At 43.6% G+C, this 21,684-nt stretch overlaps 1 protein-coding gene across 2 annotated transcripts in view; it reads left to right on the top strand.

The window, feature by feature from the left end:
* The window catches only part of UBE2E1 (ubiquitin conjugating enzyme E2 E1), a 45,026-nt gene extending 26,865 nt beyond the window's left edge, over positions 1 to 18,161 (top strand). For both annotated transcript variants that reach the window (XM_088521205.1, XM_088521204.1), the window contains exons 5-7: positions 9,984 to 10,116; positions 16,566 to 16,713; positions 17,429 to 18,161. In XM_088521205.1, coding sequence (XP_088377331.1) covers positions 9,984 to 10,116; positions 16,566 to 16,713; positions 17,429 to 17,526 — 379 coding nt within the window. In that variant the 3' untranslated portion in view covers positions 17,527 to 18,161. The remainder of the gene's footprint in view (positions 1 to 9,983; positions 10,117 to 16,565; positions 16,714 to 17,428) is intronic.
* The last annotated feature ends 3,523 nt before the right edge of the window (positions 18,162 to 21,684 follow it).

The raw sequence follows: 21,684 nt of genomic DNA, 5'->3' as shown, positions 1-21,684 counted from the left end.
AGCCCTTCTTGTCAGGCACTTTGTTGTCTCTAATGATTCCTTACGTTTTTGAGGTGCTTTCGGTCAAAAATATAGTGAAATGAAGACATTATGAAGGTCAAAAGTCAAAAAGGAAAGTGGCCAGTGATAACTTCTACTGTTTGCAAGTTACTTAACGACTATGGCTGAATAGAGTCCTGGAGAGAAAAGATAACTTGCCAGGACTGTATCTCTCCTTTCAAGTTGAGGTGTGAAAGTTGGGTCTCGACACTGTGTATGTTGTTTGAGACCACAGCTTAGTCCTCTTGTGACACCTAATGTGGATTAATTTAATATTCCTAGCACTTTGAAGACAAAAAATAAATAAATAAATGAAACTTCAGAAAGATGCCACTAATTCCTTGTCACGCTATCCTTGTGAAAATACTATCAAAAATCAAGAGCCTATTTTGTTTTTAAGTCCTTTTGAAAGATACCTTTTATTTCAAGATTTGACTCTCAAAGTCAGCTTCAGAATAATATTTATGTATGTTACTGCTACAATAAATGTTGATTAACCACAGTGATGTGGCTAATGCTTGGAACTGTTATAATAAGAACAACTTGCAATGGTAAGTAAACAAATTTTAGTGACTGCTGTGTAATTGGCTCACGTCTGTGCTGATTTAAATTGTAGGCAAGGTTGCTTTATTTAAAAACAGTAAACTCAGATCTTTGAGCAGAATATCTAGTCTTTGCATGTTACCGTTTTACAAGTCAAAGGCAGTTATATGAAAGCTTGTGCTGGGCAGCTTCAATAGTAATTAAGTGTGAAAATCGGTAAAGAGACGCTCTGGGTGTTGCATAATAATTGATATTCCTTAGCTGTTGTCTGGAGAAGGGTAAATTAAATTTGTGCTGCTATTGGGTGGCTTGTTCAGTTTTGCTCTTGCCTCCTGCAGTGGGTTAATCAAAATCTGGTGCTCTTGTTTCCTTGGCTGAATGACAAGACAAGTAAGTTGATCTAGGAAGTTTAATGTAGATTTAAAAGAAAAAAAAAAAAAAGGAAAAGAAGGGAACTTCTAATCCAGAATATTTTTTCCTTTCTAAGTCTCATATGGCTTTAAAATATGTTCTTCAAAGCAAGTATGCCATGTGTTACACCTTGATTAGTGACTTAATATTGTTGGTATTGACACAGGTAGGCTGATTAGAAGTGATAGAGTGGCCAAGATAATGTGATGACCTGGTTCTTCAGATAGGCAGGGATGGTGCCACCCATCCCTGATCTAATGGGAAAGTGACTGTGCTGGTGTCCATGGGCCGACACGTTTGTTTTAATCTGCAGTATGTTTTTAGGGTTTGGTTTTGGTTATTAAGCAGTAACCAAGTAAGAGCAACCTAAATGGTAGTCGGCAGGACAATGGTAGAGGGATCAGTTTGGAGCATGTGGTAATGCAGAGTGGGTTTTTTTGGGGCTTTTTTTTCGGTTATTTTCTCTTGATAACTTAAAATTGTGTATAAATTAGTAATCCTAAGTACTGCATGATCTGGTCTGAATACAGACTGTCTACAGAATTCATTTTTATTGTGGGTCAGGAGAGATTTTTAATGACGCTTGTAGTCTCTCATCTTTAATACAAGCCTTTTGCCCCCACGGAGCTCTGCAGAGCTAGCTGGGGAGACAGTGGGGTGAAGCCCCAAGGACCATGTCCTTACTAGTTTGAGGAAGTTCAAGAGTTTTTGCCTGCTTTCAATTTTCAGCAAAGCAGGAGCTTCTTGCCAAAAGTTACACATAATTTTTAACTTTCTGGGGCCAGTTTCTGCAAACTGGTTTTAGCTGCCATTGCCTTTTCAAGCCAAGTTGTTTAGCATGTGCAGTTCTTCATCTATGGCTAGTAGTTATACTGAACTGAATAGTGTGGACTGCTGATGATGAAGTCTGCGATAGTGAGTCCACTGTGTTATCTCAGTGCTGGTTAAATAGATTCACTACACAGATAGGATTCGTGTTTTTTTTTTTTCTTTTTTTTTTTCAATAGAACAAATGATTTCTGAAGAGACAGAGGGCTCCGTATCACGTGAATCTAGACAAGTAGTTGGTTTAGAAATTTTGTAGCTGATGTACCGCAGGGTACCTAAATATTTATGATGTGCTGAGATTATTTACCCATTTATCAAGACCACCTTTTCTGATAAGGGCAGGTCAGTAATTTGGCACGGTGGAGAGAAACACAGGCATATATTCTGGCTTGATCCTGGAGTGGCAGGTTAATTGTGATGAATTTCCATTTTTCCTTGTGGGTAAAACATGGTTTAGGGGGAGACCCCTCGGGTTGCCTTAAAGGAGCCCTGGACAGGCTGCTTCTGGGGCATAAAGGGGATTTTACAGAGCTTGTGGTTGTAGAGAGCATTTGCTTTAGCGTGTGCTTAAGGACCTGTTCTGGACCAATAGGTAGTAGGAGGAAGTCGTGCATTTGTTTTATCTCCTGGGGTGCACACCACAGCCGAGGTTAATGACCCGAGAACTTTGGTGTTTATTAACGGTATTGGTATGGATTGATCCTCTTTTTGTGTCTCAGGACTGACAATTTGATGTTGGGCAAGCACTTTGAAAGTGCATTTGCCTTATGAAAGAATTAAAGTTACAGAAATAGATGTGCTTACTAGCTACCAAAAGCCTGTTGGAATTTGAGGCCCTGAGCAAGTGGTGCAATCACAAAAATGTTGCGTTTGTGAGAATGCTTAGTTTTGCTTAACAGTTGTAAATTACACATCCGCGCTGTAAATACTAAATTTGGAAATGAGGTCTAAGGGGGACGGGTCTTCCTTCATGTTATGTTGGCAGCTAATAGTCCGGCTGACAAATGGCAGGAAGGAAACCGATGGTAAAAATATCGCAAGGTTAAGTTGGCAGAGCGTAGCTTCTACCATCACATCTCTTTGTCATTTTAAATAAGCCACTGCTGCTTGTTAGGCAAGTCAGATTCTCTTCTGCTCTTTCCCAATTTATTTTATTGTTTCCTACGCAGGGTATTATTTAATGGGAGAAGCAAGGTCAAATATAAGCCGGTACATTTTAATTTGGGGGTGGCAGTAAGGTGTCAGGCAATGCAGATTTGCATACAATAAAAGTAATTTCCATGGCATTTTTAAAGCTTGGCGTTTTGTGTGTTTGCACACTGGGTCTATTGGCACCACAGACGTGCAGGAGCAAGCCCAGCCCTCTGCAGTCAGGGTGGACACGTAGCAAACAGCCCCACAGGTTGTGGGACAGACCTCTCTGGAGGAGGCCGGCTCTGAAGAAAGAGGCAGCCCTTGAGAGCTGAGCAGGCTGGGTTTATTTTCAATTTTGGAACCGATGCTAAATGGATTAATTTCTCTTGAACCTTTTTATGAGGACTTGCTTCTAAATTGAAGTGATTATTGCTAAACTAAATAGAGCTGCAGCAGACTCCTGAGAATAACCTAGGGCTCCTTCTGACCTCTGCATTAACTGAGCTTTTATTTTAAATCTTTGAAGCCCAGTTTAAAAAATGAACTTTACAGCAAAATTATTCAAGAGAGCTGGCCTTTTTGCAAAATAATTTTGTCATAGCTGCCCAGTAATATATTGTTGAGACTGAAATACTTCAGGTGATAGTCCTGGATTTGCAAGTGTTTCTGTTGTAATCAAAAAAATGACTTCTCAGCAAGGATCAGGCCCTCTTAGTTGTGATGTGATCTTGTTGCCAAATATTTTTGATATAAAATTTTCTCCCCTGGAAAACCTACTTTGTATTTTTTTCGAATAAATATCTTCTGAAACATTTTCCTTGAGGTCTCATAAATACCTGTGTAGCACCTTATCAACTCCATTATCAGAGCTATTTAGTTATTTAGTTTCTTTTTTTAATATCCTAAGCCTGTAATTCACTGCACAGTTTACCATCCAGTTTAAGCTTTGTGCAATTTATTTGCAATTTTTAAATCCTCCCTGTTTTACATTAGTCTGATACTTAAGGGAAAAGCTTTCCAGATGCAACAAAGAAATTTTGTGTACTCTTCCCTCTTTGAAACATGGTGGGATTTGTAAAGCATTTACTCTTGTGCAATAATATTGTGACTGCCATTTTAAATTTAGGACAGAAAATACAATAAACTATCAACAAGTTGCAACAAAATATTTTTTGCTTTGTGTTTTAAAACCATATCCCTGAATATGGATTAAGCTTTGTTATGACAATTTTAGTGCTATAGCAGTAGACTGTGCCATTTTTGCTTACCTCCCCTTTTATTCTTTTGCTTCCTTGTCATTTTTAATTACAGACAGCTGCAACTTTTTCCCTTACCCTTCTTTCCCACTGCCTCTCATTGAGCTTCTAGTGATTTCACCCATGGTCAATCCATCATTTTTAGCTGATCTGGACACAGGGGAGCAGCTTGGCTCCATGTAATGGCATTGAGCAAAAATACTGCTCTGATTCACAGTCATGGGATAACTCAGTACATTACTATTAGCTTTCTGTGGTTGGCTCTATGCGGGAGGTTTTGCTGTCGTGACTTTTTTCCCCTCTTTCCTTTCTTTGATTAAAAATGAGAGGCAGGAAAATTGTTCCCAACACTTAATCTACTTGACTGAAAAGTGGCAATTAAATGGATGGCCCAGGATATCCTCTTAACTGCTTCAGTTTGGTCAAATTTCTTCCCAATAACTGTGTGATGTTTAATGCTTATTTAATGAAAGAAACATCGTGTTTAAGTTGGGCTAAGAGTCTTTGGATCTCATGGCAGGGTGCTTAGCATCGTGGGGTCCTGGCCGTGAACGGAGTGCCTCGGTTTTATACTATTAGAAATAATAATCATCATAATAGTCAAGTGTGCAGTACAGAAATACCAAAGTAGCTAATGTGTGTGTGGGCAGTGACAATTATTTCTAGAACTGCAGCTATGCATCTATGCATTGATACGGAGTTTTGGACGTGGCATTGTGGCGAAAGGATTAGCTGCCTTTTTTTTTTTTTTTTTTTTTTTTTGCTCATTTGTTTTTAACTTGACCGTGATGTACAAAGCTTAAGGGTCTGTAGGGCAAAATTTCTTGGAATAAGGGATTTTGTAAATGTGGGTGTTCTCGGTGGTTAAGAAGCTGTCCTGTCTTCTTCCAGGGACCCTGCTCCTGCCTCTCCCAGTGAGCTGGGACTTCTGCGGTACCTGTGTAATTCCCGCCCCAAATTCACCCTCACGACCTGGGTGAGGAGCCCCACCATGAACCCTCCTGGTGGGCTACCAAAAGAGGCAGCACTTGTAATGCCAGGTCTGGAATCTGGTGTATTATCAAGAAGCACCAGAACTTCACATGAATATATTATCCTTCCTCCCTAGCAGCTACCAGCCAAACTGCTTCTAATGCATTTTTTTTTCTTGCCTTTTTTTTAAAAAAAAAAAAAAAAAAAAAAAGGAGGAAAAAAATGGTGGGCTAATAGTCACATAAATATTTCCTAAAGCTTCCTATCAGTTTGCCGTCAGCCTGCAATGGAATAGCTTTACATGGGACATAGTTTAGGTACACTGCCACTTTGGAATTCCCATATATTTCTAGCACGTTGTTTCTTTCTGGTTTAAGCTATGTCTCTTGGAAAAGATCAAGTCTGCAGTGTTTTTTTGGAAATTACCTTTATTTTTTCTATAAGTAAGCAGCTTCAAAACAGTTCAGCTACTTGCATCAGATTCTTCCTTTTCAGAACAAAATGGTTTTATAGGGGTAAGTTGTAGCTGAAATATGAGTTTGTAGTTTTGTTGCTTGTGGTTTTAATCAAAACACTTGCTAGTTTTCATTGGCTGCTGTTTGCTTCAGCATACCATGAAATTGTCCCCCTCATCCTGAGGAAAGGTGCTCTGGCATTTTAAATGACTGCTAGAATAGTTCCTTTTTCAAAGGAACGTGCGTCCCTTTGGTGTGTCTGGGTATCTATCCGGTGCCGGTAGCACTGCCTGGTTTTGATTTGCTTATCAGTACAGTGCTGCGCTATTGCATGTGTTCTGCATCTCACAGAAGAGGAACTGAGGTAATCACTGGCCTACGGTTTTACTAGAGAAAAAGCTTATGTTACCGTGTGGCTGATTCCTAGAAATGACTAGGTAGTTTCCAAATGTTTTAGCAAGCTGACGCAAACAGTGGGCTCCTTCCTAGTGCTTCCTTTCTGGACCTTGCCCTGGACAATGTCAGCCCTGTGTAACGTGGGACTCCAGTCCTTGAGCGTGTGGTGCACAGCAAGAAATCCTGCCTTCCACACGCGGCTTTGCGTAGTTTGCCCAGGGGTGTCTGGGCAGAGAGGGCACTGACCCTGTGGGTGCAGGGTCGGGTCTGTGCAGGGCAGCGCGGCGCTGGCGCCCGGCGCGCTGGCAGGCGGGAGGCGCAGGGCGGCCGCTCCGCTGGGCTCTGCTCTGTGTCCGGCCCCTGGAGCACATGGAAGGGGACGTGCGGGTGTGCGTGTCCTCCCTGAGCGCTCGGGCTCGGAAACAAGAGCTCTGCGTCTGCAATTGCCTGTTTAGCTCGGCTGTATTCTGCCCCCAGCCTCGGCTGCGGGCGTTGTTAGTGCAGCTGGTTGGTTTTTAAGCAGCGAAAGGACGTGTTATCCACAAGCCAAGGGAGGCCGAGCAAGCTGGGCTTTTTCCAAAGCGGCACAAGGCTGGTGGGGACTTTCCTCGGGCAGATCTTCAAACTGGGGCTCATCTCTGGGTCTAGAAATTCCTTCCTTGCATTTACCAGCAATGTTCGGACTGTTACTTCTTCACAAGTTAGATGGTCCTTGAATGAAAACCTGCCTTTGCACTGGCCACTTCCTAAAGGCATTAGTGTCCTAACAAACACTTGCCCCGAGGCCAGGCTAGCAACAGCTTGGGGGTGATAAGGAACGGGAGAGTTACAGAGGCTGCAGCGCATCCTCGCTGAATGTATTACTGTATTGTCAGGGAAGAGCGGTGCTTAGCTGCACTGTTGTGTTGCAGTGATATAACACTCTGGTGGGTTGTGGTGGGCGTTTTGTTGTTTGTTTTTTGGTTTTGAGCTCATCTTTTCACTCTCATTCTTCTCTCGTTTCTTTCTTTGGAAGTGAAGAGGTTGTGGGTTATTCAGTTTAATACTACAGAAAGTTGTCCCTCGCATACTCTTGTCTTGCAGTGGAAACAACTTCTGTATAATTGGCTAAAATTGACTTCACAGTGGTCATATGCTGGGCAGCTTCAAGATGTTGCATTAGTGGATATAGACACTTAATTTGAGCAGTGGTGACATCCACCAGGGAAGGTGGCAGCTGTGCCTGGGAGCCCCGTGTCTCTGTATCAGTGAATTTCTTTTTGAAGTGGGTAATTGCTAGGATTTTAAACAAAGAATGTAATCTTTAACCTTTGACAAGTTTTATGTCTCCACCAAAGTTAATGCTACTGCACTTAAGCTATGTTCCAGGATCGTCACTTTTCTATTAAGTGCTGGGTCTTCTTGAGCTGCTTGATATTACCTAATCCTAATTTAAACCCGAGCAATATTACACTCTGAAACTGTCTCGCATCTCCCTCTTTCAGTCTTTCCTTTATAAGAAATCAATGTTAATATGTAAAAAATGGAAATCTACAGCTATTTCACTCTGTTAATTGAATTATGAAAAGCTTAAAAGGTAAGCTTAGTACATCACTGCTAAAGCCTACTGATGTTTTACAAAGATGTTGCACTCTTTTAATACAGAGGTCTAGCAGTATATTACTTGCACGCAGTGATAGCTCTAATTGGAAACCTAATAGGGCACAAGAGATTTCTAAGACTATTATAAATAATAATACGTTATTTTTAAGTCAGTGGGATTTCTTTTATTGACAGTCCTCTGGGTTGAAGCTGGGAATAAAATGCAAAGTGTTGAAATATTTCTCACTGCTTCAGAAGGCTGTATTCAGTGCTAATAGCACACCACATTTCTCCAGTGTTGAAGTGCTCCCACTTGGCAGGTCCTGTGATATAAATTCCAAGAGCAAATTGGTACTAACAAATCTCAAGTACCTGTTCCGTTCAGTAGCTCCATCTTTAGGGGAGAGAGGGGAGGAGGATGATCTCTGGTGTAACTTGGAGCAATGGGGTGGTTCAGTAGGTTGCTAATGCCTGTATAGAGAGGTGATTCCTCGGAGTGGTGGCTAAGGGTGCCCAGGAGAGACTTTTCTGGTAGGATTTCATAGCTAAGCTGCTGTCTTTCAAGAGCTAGAGCTTCTTGTCGAAATACAGTGCTATTCCAGTCCACGAAGCAAGTGGTAGCTGGAGAGCAATGAGTGCCCAGATATATGGGCCCATACAGGACAGGGACAAGTCATTAAGGTAGAGCAGGATGCCAGTTATCTTCAGCGTGGAAAGGTTTTTGTTTTAATTTCCTGCCATTCTTGTAAGCAGTGTGAGGTTTTGTTTTGATGAGAGAAATCTTTCCCCAACAGATGGTGCATCACTGTGCACAGAACCAGTCTCTCTTTTACTACCTTCCTACGTGTTCTCCCTCCCCTACAACATGCTCTGAGAGATAGTTCCACTATTACTGAAATAGCTAGCCCCAAAATACCATGAACTTTTATTTTCTGTGGAATCTGAAAATGAAGTTTTAGAGAGATTTGAAAACAAAACTAATTGGCTTTCTCTCCTCTGATTCCCCTCCTGTCAAGAACGTGTTCACTGCTCTGCAAAGGGCAGGAAAAACCCACCTTCTGATCCCGGTTGTTGAGAATTTTTGTTTTTGCAATTGTATTTCTATTCGTAACGCTAACGCCAGCAGCACTAGCAATTACTTTGGTTCCCTTCACAGTAATCAAATGTATATTGTCATGTATATATTGAAAGCATTGGATTGCTTTCCCTCTCAAGTATTACTGCTCCGTACTTGTTATAATGTGAGAGGAGCCTTTGTTTATCCCTCAGCCTCGCAGCAGCCAGGATAAAAGGAAGGGGAGGGAAGAGGAAGGGCTTTCTCTGCAGCAGCAAGGTTAAAATGCAGACCGAGGGGAGAAGGGATTTCTGAAGCCAGAGCGAAGAGCTGTGTCAGCACCTGCCTTCATGCAGAGGGAGTTTCCAGCTCTAGCATCTCCCTGATAAAATACCACAACAGCAGCACAGAAAGGAAGAGGTAGCAGTGCAGCCCTAAACCATTAATGGCATTACAGGTTGAGCTGTGCTTAGACGTACGCGGAGACATCTGGCATGCTGCAGAATGCAAGCGTTGGCTGGTTTTCAACAAATGGCCATTTGTGTTCTGCGGTGTCTTTGGTGCGTGTGGCTGCTTGAGAGGAGCTGGCAGGTTGGGGACAGTCTAGACAAAGGTGATTTAAGAAAGCACGGTTTTAGTTTAATTCTCCTTACAAAACGTAGTTCTGTAATGCAGATGGTGTCAATGGGATAAGTCCATGTCGCTTTATTTTAGAGACTGTTGTGGCAAAATGATATGAGTGAGGGAAATCCTGACATTTAAGAGTATCATCATACACTTGGATTCACTTAATTATACAAAGTGAGGCACAGAGTGAGCCACAGTTCAGCAATAATACGGCAATATACTTTTAATCTTGTGTGCTCTATTTTAGGATGAATAAAATCAGTATCAGTTCCTTATTTATTTAATGTGGTCTTTAATGCATTGCAGTTATAGCAAGCCAGAACACCCATTTCTGAAAAATAGGAACAACTTTTCTTTGAAACTTTGATGTTTTCCATTGTTGAGATTATTGTGTTTTAATTTGTTTGGAAGTTCTGGGCAATGTTTCTTTTAGAAATGTCAGGTGAAAGAAGCCATTTCTAGTTTCTCAGCAGACGTTTGCTGAGCAGCCTGAAATACTGAGCCCAGATAAGACTTCTGGGATTTTCTGGAAGCTTTCAGTCTAATTTCTGTCATGGTCTTTACTCCAGGTGGCATGTGAAATGTAACATTGAGACCATTCTGTTGCATCATGCTCTGAGAATATCCCAAGCCATATTTATTCAAACTGTGGCAATATTCCTAAACTTTTTTTTTTTAATCTCTTAGCGCTGGTCCCAAAGGTGATAACATCTATGAATGGAGATCAACCATTCTAGGTCCTCCAGGCTCAGTCTATGAAGGAGGTGTTTTCTTCCTTGACATCACATTTACACCAGAATACCCTTTCAAGCCTCCAAAGGTAAGAGACCTGTAGTTGATATCTTATGTCGCGAATGCACAGCAGAGCACTTAGCAGCAAGCAGTGTTAATGGGATGCAGCCCATTTGAAAGCTGTTCTACTTTAAGAACAAGTTTAAGCTCATTTCAGACACTACATTGGTTTCTCTTAGCTAATGTTAATTGCATTTCCAGTTCATTTGATCACTGTTTTAGAGCTCGTTTTCTTTTCCATTTTGGTTTAAGAGAGCCTATGCAGTTAGTACAGACATCAGGACAGGACTGAGAAACTGAAAAATAAACAAACTTGGGGAAGGAGGGAGAGGGAACAGTATTTGTTTCTCTAATCACTCAGTTAATAAAGTGTAGTATTTTTATGTGCTTTGGTCACTAAAGTGGAATTTAGGTTTGGGTTTTTCTGAGCACCTGTTCACTTGCTTGGGTAGTAGCAATCTTTTTCTGTAGTTGTGTGGTATTTTTGAAACTTTTATGTTACCTTGTTGTGTTCTAATGCTACAAGACAAATACCAAGGCAAGTAAACGTTATCTTGTGGTTCATGTATGTGGTCAGAGACGGTGTTCATTAAAAAAAGAGGGGGTTGCACATACACATTGTGTTTGCCTTGCCTCGGAAAGCAGTCATGAGCATGTTTAACTTGCTGCTCAAAAGCAGCCACACCAGTGACTGCAGTGTCTTCAGAGACTAGTCTGGAGTATAAAAGGCTTCCTGCCCACAGTCTAGGCCACCAGTACCTTTTAGTGGAGACACTGTCCATTGGTCATAGCAGATGAATTAATGCAAGTCTCCTAAATGAAACAAACTGTTGAATTGTTCTTGTCCACGTAACTATTTTTTTTGGTAGCATCAGGACATTAAATTCCCCCCTAAGCTTTAAGGCTCTGACTCACAAGAAGAATCATATCCCTTGGGACATCTGTAGGGGTTTCCTACTGATGCCTGCCCCATCCCTCTTTGGGAGGCTCTCTGGCTGTATGGATGGTTTTGCTTCGATGTCTTGGATTGGAATTTTAATTCAGTCCCGAATACTTTATTATTTTGTTTGTAATTAGCTTGCGTAAGAAGCACTTCATAACTGTTTCACAGATAACTATGCCACATTTTCCTTCCCACGCTACAGGCACTTATGATCTCAGGTTTGTCCAGCTTGATACCTCAGCAGACCTTATTGTAACTGCCAAAGCACTGAGATGGTCCCGTGCGCTGAGTTCTCTGACGCAGAACCAAAAATATAGTTTTGTCACATAGTGCCGCCCTGCTTTCTCTTCTGGGCCTCTGACTGGGATCTCTTTGCCCTATCTTTGGATCTAAACCTTCACCCAGACTGAGACACACTGGATTTAAAAAAAAAAAAAAAAAAGAAAAGAAAAAAAAGCACCACATATTAAAGCCTCAAAAAACTAGTTCAGTGGAGGTTCACGGCACTGTAGCAGAGTTGCATTTAAATGGAGTCTTTCATCTAGCAGCATCTAAGCTGGTTTACAAACCACACATACCTATGTTAATAAAATACACATTGCTTCAGTCCCATGGAGACAGGATGTAGGAGAAAGCATAGCAGTGATCTAAAAGCACCCACCTGTGCTATTTGTGCCCTTTGGGTTCCAAATGAAGAACCTTTTCCATGCTGAAAACCAAAGACTGTTATAGTGGCTCCTGCGTTAACACCTTCCCTTTGTATTAGTGACAGCATGGAAAATGCAATTACCATGTTAACACAATGCTTGCTCCTACTTTCTTCCCAGTAATTTGTTGATTTCAAGTTGCCCAACTGCTTCCACTGACTGGCAAATATTATTTGTGGGTCATTTGAAACTGCTAGGACTAATGTGATTGCCATAGCTTTCCTATAGTTTGGGGCAAGAAGTGAAGAAACGGCCAGTTCAGATGCCAGTGTATCGTACTAATGATAAACATTAAGAGTAGCAGAATGGTTAAAAGCAATTCTGAAAACCTTGGCCTCTGAAAAGATTAAGCTGACTAGAGTGGAAGAACTCGTTTTTTGCTGAATCTTCCTCCGTAAACCTTCAGCAAGGAAGAAACCTTTAGTGCCCTCATTGAGTCCTCTGTAACTGCTACGACAATCCTACATTGGACTGCCCCATGGCAAAGTGTCTCTAGCAGAACCCCCTTCATAACTTGAAAATGAAATGTCATTAAAGGACTTGCCTCTTAAAATGAAAAAAGAGGGGAGAGGAAGAGCTGAAACTGGTCATAGCGGCTGGCTGCCAGGTTCGTAGGAGGCTGAGAGGAGGTGCTGCAGTTCAGCCACTACTGACAGACGCTGTTGACGAGCATCCTGTAAGCAGTGTGTGGTGACGATGCACAGGCGCAGGCTTTGAGGGCTGGTGCTAGCTCCAAATGCGAGTTTAATACCTTGGTGGATATGTTAGAGCAACCTGTTGAGGGAAGGTGTTGCCGCAGCGCAGGCATCACTGTTTTCCTCATGTTGTTTCACTTGTGCACAAAGTTTGTTGGCTGTTCCACCGATGCCTTAATTTTTCTGTCTGCAAATATGAAGAGTAGTTTGTCAACCTGCACTACTGTGAGCGTGGAGAAGTGAGAAGTCTTAAAATTTGGCTTTGAAATACATCAGACAATACTGGGGACTTCAGTGGGAGAAATCTGAAAAGGGGCCAGGTACTCCCTCTCTTTGTGCTGAATATGTATAGTGGAGATCTTTTGCATCCACTGAATGCTTCATACAGCGCTTGGACGATACTAGTCTTAATCTGTTCTCTCTCTCTCCTCTCTCCCTCCCGGCCCCCCCTATTTAATGTGTTCTGTTTTTGCCTTTTTGTTACAAATAGCTATTGAGACAGGCATATGCCGGGTGGGCCTGTGTTCAGGAGTATCCAATAAACAAGTATAATGAGAATTTAAGAGCTCAGTATTTGGCCCTCAGGATGGCTGCTATTGTTTCATACTATTACACTAAATGTTTTCCCAAATGGTGTGTTATAGTTTGGTTAGATTTCATTTGCTGAGGTAAAAACAGTAGCTTGGGTTGACCTGGTGCGTGCTTTTATCATTCATATTAATAACCTCTAACCACTTCCTTCCCCCCTTTCCTATTTTGCTGGTTGTGTAAATTAACCTACACTGTCACTTCAGGGTAAGGTTGAGATCAGCTTTGTGCCTTTGGAACAGCTGTGCTTAACTTTGTGTAGTTACAGCTTTAATGTGATTTCAGGTGAGACATTCCCAAAGGATAGCTCAGTTCCACTCTACTTTTCTACTATTTCACACAATAGTCTCTTGACCCTGAATACGTCGTGCTGCTTTCTACGTATCTCAGTTTCTCCTGGTTTTGCTGCGAATCTGCTTTCCCCCCACCCCCATAATGTATAATGAGCATTTACTCTAAACAGTTTGTTTGTAAGTGGCCCTGTAATTCCTCCTCCTTTCCCAGTTTCATTGGGTTCTCTGCGCTGCTGGCTTTTGTGCCATCAGCAAAAACTGTAAATGGCAAACAGCTGGGCTACATGTGTCTGACACCATCCCAGCTCTGGCTTGCTGCTTAAGTGAAAACAAATTCACATCTTTCCCGCAGTGCTTTCAGTAGGCAGAGAAACTGGAGAAAACCACTTTTGGTGGCATGGCAAAACCCTTAAGGTTTCTCCAGGCTCTTCTGCACGTATAAGGAACTTTTATTTCTTCTCTCTTTCTTCTCCTTCCCTAAATAATAAAAATGTAAGTCTGATTCTCAGAGGCAAATACGATTTGTGCCTTGTTCTAAGTTATTAGTCCACTGGACTGAGAGACTGTCTAAAGAGATTGCTTTCTCAGATACCAAGCATTTAACTGTTGTGCTCAAGCTAGACCTCTTGACCTGTCTGTTAATTTGGTACTTATTGTATCAACTTGGAAATACTCCACACTTCCCCTTCTGGAAGTGTTTAATCTGTTAAAATTATTACCTCACCTACAGTTAGAAGCCTTCTTGGAAAGAGACCAAAGCTGTAGGTCAAATAGAGAAATACTGAGTGAGCAGTGGGCTGGACTGAGGCTGTTTGGGACGCAGAAGCAAAGTCATTGCCAGCAATTGTAAATGCCACAAGCTTCTCTTTCACTTGACAGTGAACGGTGTGGGTTAGGGCAGGTGCCACAGAGCCAGGTCAGCCCTCCGTGCAGGCTGATGTGCGCGGGTCCCGCGTGGCTGTAGAGACCTCGCTGCTCTTCCCTTTGAGGGTAATTTGATCTAGGAAACATCATGATGTTGTTTTTATGTTTGTTTTTGTGGGTTTTTTTTTCCCTACCTGTTCTGAGGTTCTCTGTGCAGATAGCAACAGGGTTCTTGTTTTTGGAGCTTATTCTGAGGGATGCAGAGGGTGCATCTCTGGTCTCTCACAGACATTATGCTATTTCCACACATAATGTGGAAAAACGAAGGATTTTTTTTTGCCTATTGTTTTTTCATTTTAAACTAAAACCAAAGCAATTTACAAGGAACAAAGTGGGAAGTCTCCCCAAGTGTGCCGTGTGGGTGTCTCCTGTATGACAAGGAACTGCAGTTGTGAGACCAAAAATAGCTGGAGTGCTCTGTACATGGCGAGTGTTGTTGGAAACGTGGAAAACAGGAGGCGCTGCCGTTTTGTAGCTGGTAACCCCACCCCATCCCACATCTGCTCCAGAGCCTGGAAGAGGGAGGGTCATGGCCAATGTTTTTGCATCAGAAAGAGGGGGGAAAGAGGGTTGACTGGCAAGTTTTATGTGTGGGCTGGTCTAATCTCAGGGGAAAACACAAGTGTGTTCTTGTCATACCACACGCTTACCAAATGTGTGTTTCACAAATACCCCTGTGACCTATAAACAGACAATAAAAATTGTGGGTGTGGATAGCTGACAAATTCTGAGGATTTAGGGCATGAACCCTACAACCTTTATTCATGTAGATAATCCTAATTCATGCGAGTTCCGTCAAAAGTGTTTTCACTGTTCATCAAGGGAGCCGGGATAAGGCCTTACTACAGGTCACGCTCTCCTGAAAACAGTGTTGTCATGGTTTTGTTTCCCTTTTGGATAACTTATGTGGCAAGTTGCCCAGTTCATTCACACCTCCCAAATTTGAAAACTGTAAAAACCAATGGATGCCTCTGTATGCAGAGCACTTTGGATTTGCAGCTCTTGTCCCTTCCAAGTACCATGGTGTATCCAAAGGTTTTCACAAGTGATCGGGAACCCAAGGAGAGAAAAATGTTGGTGGATGGTGTTAACACATCAGACTTCTTTGGTGCTGTGAGCAAAAACACATAACCTAGGGAAAAAAAGCTGGATTTCATAGTGACCTAAAGCACCCAAACTTGGGACCTTGGCCATGGTTTGGCAGCAAGATTGTAAATGTGTCATTTGTGACTCTTTGCTTAGACATGCTGAGACAGCACTGATTCATTTTGAGGCTTTTGATAAATCACTTAAGCTCTGAATTTCAGTTTCCTTTTCTTTAAAAGCAAAAACTGTAATGTGACCTTTAGTAGTGTCAGTAGGGTGGCTGTTTATTAACACAACTGTGGTGTATTCAGGGAGGCTAGAAGCAGTACTGTCAGCTGCACACTTATGAGATTTTTATTTATTTTAGTTAAAAGGAAGGTGGTTGTTATTTGCCTCTGGCTTTGAGCTGTACTTGAGTAATATCTTTATATTTTACCCTGGAATTATCAGCTAGAAGCTTCTCTTTAATACAAACTGAAATTCCTAGGTAATTATTTCTGTGTGGGATCTGGCGCCCTCAAACTTCCCCTAACACCTCATGGTAAAACGCAGAGATTTGACAACTTTGAAGGCTTTGAGAGTACTTATGTCTTTGTTACGATAAATACAATTAACTTTAGCATATTAATGGCAACCACAAACTTTAATCTGGGGACCTTAGTGAAGTTAACACGGCCCCTGCCTTGCCATGCCTAGTGCATGGGTACGTACCAAACCTATCCTCAGCACTGGTGCTATGGCAAACGATGTAAAAGGGTTGGGGCGTTTTGGGTAAAATTGATCTAAGTCCAAAGGGGACGAGAAGAGGACAGTTAGTTCCTCCGACCCCGCCTCCCCCCGCCCCGGGAATTTGCCAGTTCTGACGAAGGCAGGAGGGTACAGGAGAAAACCAGAGGTTCGGGGTGGTGTTGGAGGGGCTACGGGCAAAGCGCACGCCCGGCGCGGCGAGCCAAGATGTCGCCTCCACAGGGGCTTCTTGCGCCGCGGGGCCGGTGGCCGTTAGCGGCGCGGGGCGGGGGGAGGGGCCCCGCGGCCGCCTCGCCAACGGCCGCCAGGGGGCGGCAGCGCCCCGGGGAGCCCGCGCTCCCCGTGGCGGCGGGACGGGCTGCGGCGGCCGCCTCGGGTCGGTTTCTTAAAACAACAGTAAAGTAAAATAAAAATTGACCGTCGGTAGCTGATGTTGTTTATCACCCTCTCGCGCGTGATGCATTAGCCCCCAGTCTAATAGCCGTTTCTCGTAGGTCACGTTTCGGACAAGAATCTACCACTGTAATATTAACAGTCAAGGCGTCATCTGCCTGGACATTTTAAAAGACAACTGGAGTCCAGCATTAACCATTTCTAAAGTTCTCCTCTCCATCTGCTCCCTTCTCACAGACTGCAACCCGGGTAAGTGCCCTGCACAGTGATGAGGCTACCTGTAAGGTTATATATATATATATGTGTGTGTGTGTGTGTGTGCATGTACACACACACTCTCACTCACACACTCACTCACACACACCCCATGCTCAGTATTTAAATAACTTGGCCCTCATCTCATCCTGTTGGCTGCAGGCCGCATAGCTCTGGCCTCTACCACAGCACGTTTCTGTCCTCGGGGCAGCTCCCGAGGGACTAGAGAGGGTCAAATGCCCCTGCCTGCCCCCACGTTCATCTCTGCCAGGGCTGAGCTGTGGGGAAGGCAGCAGTGCCCCCACTGCAAATTAAAAATCCAAAATCGGGCTTGGGAAGGAGAGGAAGAAGGGTCCTACACTCCTCTCAAGAGCAAAACCATGCTAATTTGGTAGCAGATATGAGCTATAAAAGATACACACCGAGTTCTGAAAATTAGTGGATTAGCTATTTACTTTCTATTTAAATACGCCATCTATTTAAATGCGGTTACTAAAACTCGTTATTGCTCCCACTTACTCCAGCCATCCATACCAGTTAAGGGGAATGCATCTTTCTTTATAAAGTCAATTTTACAGTTTATGTATGGGTATCTATAAAATATGAGAGAAATGTCAGACAGGTCATATAATGTGTTTAGGAGAAGGAAAAAAAAAAGGTTTAGAAAAATAACTTGCCTGAAATAAGTTGTATATTATTCTCTTTTCAGCTGACCCCCTGGTTGGAAGTATTGCCACTCAGTATATGACTAACAGAGCAGAGCATGACAGAATGGCCAGGCAATGGACCAAAAGATATGCTACATAAGTTGGAGTTTTGTCAAACTCTTGCATTATTTGTCTGTGATGGAAAGAGCTGCTTATGACTTTGAAGGGGTGGGAGGAGGGAGGGTGCTGGTAAAGAGTAGGGTATTTCTATAACAGATTTTATTCAGTCTTTTATTTCCTAAGATTTTGTTGTTGTAACTTAAGGTATCTTGCTACAGTAGACAGCTAGAATTGGGAATAGCATATTTTAAGACTGTAATTAGTTCAGCAATATTAGCTCACACATAGTACCGAGAAGAATGTAAACTTCTTAGACTTTTCTGGTTTTCAGTTTGCTTGCAGTATGTAAAAGATTAAAACAGCTTAATTTTGTACAGGTACATATGTTGACATTTATGTAAAAGACCTTTCAAGACTCTACACACTGTTTTTGCTTTTTTGTTTTTGATTTGGGGATCTTATTTTGTTTTGGGTGGGTTTTTTGTAAAAAGATGTTGGGGTCGTTTTCCCCTATGGAGGGCACATTGGTATTTAACAAATCCTTTTTAAAGACTGTCATCTCATGATCTGTGATATGGCGAAGTGGATATATGGCCTCATATATGAAATGAGAAGTAGTTAATGTATTATTTTATAAGCCAATCTTTGTGAAAAGAATAAAGGTTTTAATCAGGACTTATGGCAACCTGTAGTGAAATACCTTAAGCTGTTTAACTGTAAGGCGTGGAATAGGAGTCACTCAGTGGATTGGTTGTATGTTGTGGGCTACTTAAGTCTGCATTTGTTACTGTGCTAATAAAAAGATGTTTAAAAAAAAAGAAGAAAAGACTTCTGCTTAGTGCCCTGCTTTGTCATTTTGCCACAATAGTGTCTCCCAGAATACTTCAAAGGTTGTAATACAGGTAAGGATGAAGACAAGGGAGCTCTGCAGGTGAGTGCAGTGACTACTTCTATTTTGGGAGATGTTTCTAGACAAGCAAGGTAAGGGTTTTTTCAGCTGCTTACAGGTGTTGTGCAGGCCCACATGGCCCATGAAGAGGTTGCCTGCTGCAGAGTCCTTGCTGGTTATTTTTTAAGTTACATTTTTTCACAATATTGGCTTTTCAGGACTGGTATTTTATTTGGAAGTATAGATGGAAAAGTGCAAGATTTGGAAGGGCAACAGTCAAGCGGAAGAAGAAACCGTTTTTCTGATGGAAACCGCTGTTCCCAGTGGGAAGAAGAGGGAGTCCTGGCTAGCTAGCAGGAGACATCTGGAAGGAGCGTGAGGAGGCTGAATCTGTAGGTCCTTTAAGTAGCTACAAAGATCATCTCCTAGAGATACGCTGTTTGCACTGAAGTATGTAGCAACAGCAGCTAGTTGTGACTGTGGTATTTTGGGGCACTCCCTTAAGGTAATAGCAGGAAATAAAGACTCATTTTCACATGGCAGGTACTGCGTGTTCCAACACACGTCTGAGTGCTTGTTCTGTGAGACTTATTTCAGTACTTTAAAATAAAATCCATGTTCAGCTGATTTACGTACTTTCTGACCTATAGATATATAGACCAGCTCCAATTTGTTTCAAAATAACTCGCTAATGACAGGTGTCCTTCCCGTGCGAGGCGCTGGTAGGTAGTGGTCGTTGGCTGTGCCTGCTGAGATGCCTTTTTGACACAAAGTGGGTTTTGGTGTATGAGCTCCCTCAGCTGTCTGACTCGGCCTAAGAAAATTAACAGCATATAGCTGCATCACACTAGGAGCATCTGTGGTGAGGGCCTCTCTTAAATTCATTTCTTCCTTCCCTTTACTGCTTCAGCTTGTAAATGGCTTAATCTCTGTAGATTTTAGTCTGCTTCTTGCTTTGCATTGCCAGCATGAGCCAAAATGACTGTTCCACCCAGCAGGGGAAAGGAGCTGGTTCAGGTGTCTGATCTGAGCAACCTGATTTCAGCAGGACAGAAGTGTAAGAGGAACGGAGAAGGAAGGTTGAATTTACTGTTATTATTATTATTTCTCTTTTAACAATCCTTCTGCCTTACTTGTGAAAGGACTGTCTAGCTGTGTGGTAGATAAGTGAACCCCATGACCTAGGACAGATTTTCAGTCCGTGGATCAGTAAAGAATAAAATACATGTCCTGCCCTTCAGCCACCAGATTGTACAGTTGTACTTCATTTATTAACCCTACGTAAAACTGTACTAGAGAGTTTCACTTTGACTCAGTGCAAGTGGAGCAAAAACTACCATTTCCATCATTTGTCTTTGAAATGCTACAGTATTTAGAAAAGGCAACTGATGTGAGTGCTTAAAAAGCCGTAGAACAAGCTTTTGAGGGAAAACAGTGGGTGGTGGTTGTTTATGTGAATGCCCAAAAGGCTCCTAGGAACGAGTCTGTCCAAACAGAAGATGATAGTGTATTTGACTTTACATAACCTGTCTGGAAATGTGGTCTGAGTCAGCAGAGGAGATCCCTTTTTCTCTTGCCTTTCCTAGATCATTGTCAGGTCCTGAGTGTTTCTGGACCAGCTGATGGTGCGTGATGCGGCTCCCCTGGTTCCAGCAGCAAAGCGTACGGACCTCAGCCCTGACGGGGCAATTGGCACCGAGCCTGCGGGGAGCAGGACTGGACAGGAACCAGTCATCTCCATCCCTTCCATCCCCACGGAGTGTGAAACTACCCGTGCCTGGCTTCACCTCCCAGCCTCCGTGCCTGGGGCTCTAGGGTCAGCCTCAGCACCAGCGCGCGGTCAGGACAGGTCTCCGGGGCTTTCGACTGCGCCAAAGCCGAGCGAAGTCGCTTCGTGGAGGAGAGCTCTGAGCTGAAGAAGAGGGAGCCTCAGCAGTTCCTTGGTGCGAGGGGTGATGAACCCCGCCACGCTGCAGCCGCCGGCGGGGAGCGGGCCCCGAGCGCGGCCTGCGCGCCGCGTAGGGAAGGAGCGGGGCGGGAGCGCTGCTCCCAGGCCGGGCGGCCGTGCCCCGAGCGCGGCCCGCGCGCCGCGTAGGGAAGGAGCGAGGTGGGAGCGCTGCTCCCAGGCCGGGCGGCCGTGCCCCGAGCGCGGCCCGCGCGCCGCGTAGGGAAGGAGCGAGACGGGAGCGCTGCTCCCAGGCCGGGCGGCCGTGCCCCGAGCGCGGCCCGCGCGCCGCGTAGGGAAGGAGCGAGGTGGGAGCGCTGCTCCCAGGCCGGGCGGCCGTGCCCCGAGCGCGGCCCGCGCGCCGCGTAGGGAAGGAGCGGGGCGGGAGCGCTGCTCCCAGGCCGGGCGGCCGTGCCGCAGCGCTTGCTCAGCCGCCCTGTCGCAAGGGGAGCGATGGCGTTTCTTGCAGAGCGTTACGCGGGCTGGCTCATTCGTAATCACTCCCTTATCTTACTCCGTGGCCGCAACAATCCAAACTGTATTGGGCAAGGCACATAAACAGTTTCGTCTGCCTCTGCTATAAAGGTAGGAATTCTTGCTTAATTCTTAGTGAATTGTACTGTTGCTCTGACATTAGTAATGCTGACAGGATTTGTCAGGGTTCAGGAAGAGCAATGCTATAAGCACACAGCTTAATTGTGCTCATTAAATACACTATTAGCAGTTATGATATGACAGTGCAAACACTGTGGTTTTGCTGACTCACAATTAAATTCTCAATTTTTTTTTGATAACAAGCTTAATTTTATGGAAAATTACAGAACCGAGTACTTCAGTTCACTACCACTCCCCCATTCCTATCTTCAGCAACAAAGAGAAGGGAGCATCAGTTAGTGTGTTAGGGTGTTAAAACTGGTTCATTGCTGTCTTTCTGCTCCACTCTCTCATAACCTTTTGGACTGATTCTGCCCTTCTGTATTTGACCTGGCTTTGTGCACTGACGGGCTGACCTAGGACAGCAAATTCCTGCATCGCAGATTTACCCATGTGGAGAACCGAGCGCAGTGCAGTGTGCTCTTGCTGCTGGACAGTGTGCCATTTATTAAAGCCAAGAGCTTTGTACAAAGTATTTCTGGGCATTTCCTGCAGGGATGTTCCCAGAAGAGCCTCCTACAACCCTAGCGCCCTCTCACAGCAGCACGGATCCTTGTCCCCACTGCCGTGAGGCCTCTAGCTCAGCACACACCGGATTACTGCAGCTTTGGAGCAGGGTTATGTAATGCACGAAGCGCTCCGGTGTGGAGCCTCCTGCTCACAGAGTTGTTCTGTATAATTTCTCGGTAAAATTATCACCTTTGTCAATG

This window comes from Tinamus guttatus, unplaced genomic scaffold (assembly GCF_059628265.1).
Source record: "Tinamus guttatus ecotype Peru unplaced genomic scaffold, ASM5962826v1 Tinamus_guttatus_pri_ptg000115l, whole genome shotgun sequence".
NCBI lineage: Eukaryota > Metazoa > Chordata > Aves > Tinamiformes > Tinamidae > Tinamus > Tinamus guttatus.
The sequence above is the reverse complement of the archived record's forward strand: the minus strand, read 5'-3'. Positions and strand labels throughout refer to the sequence as shown.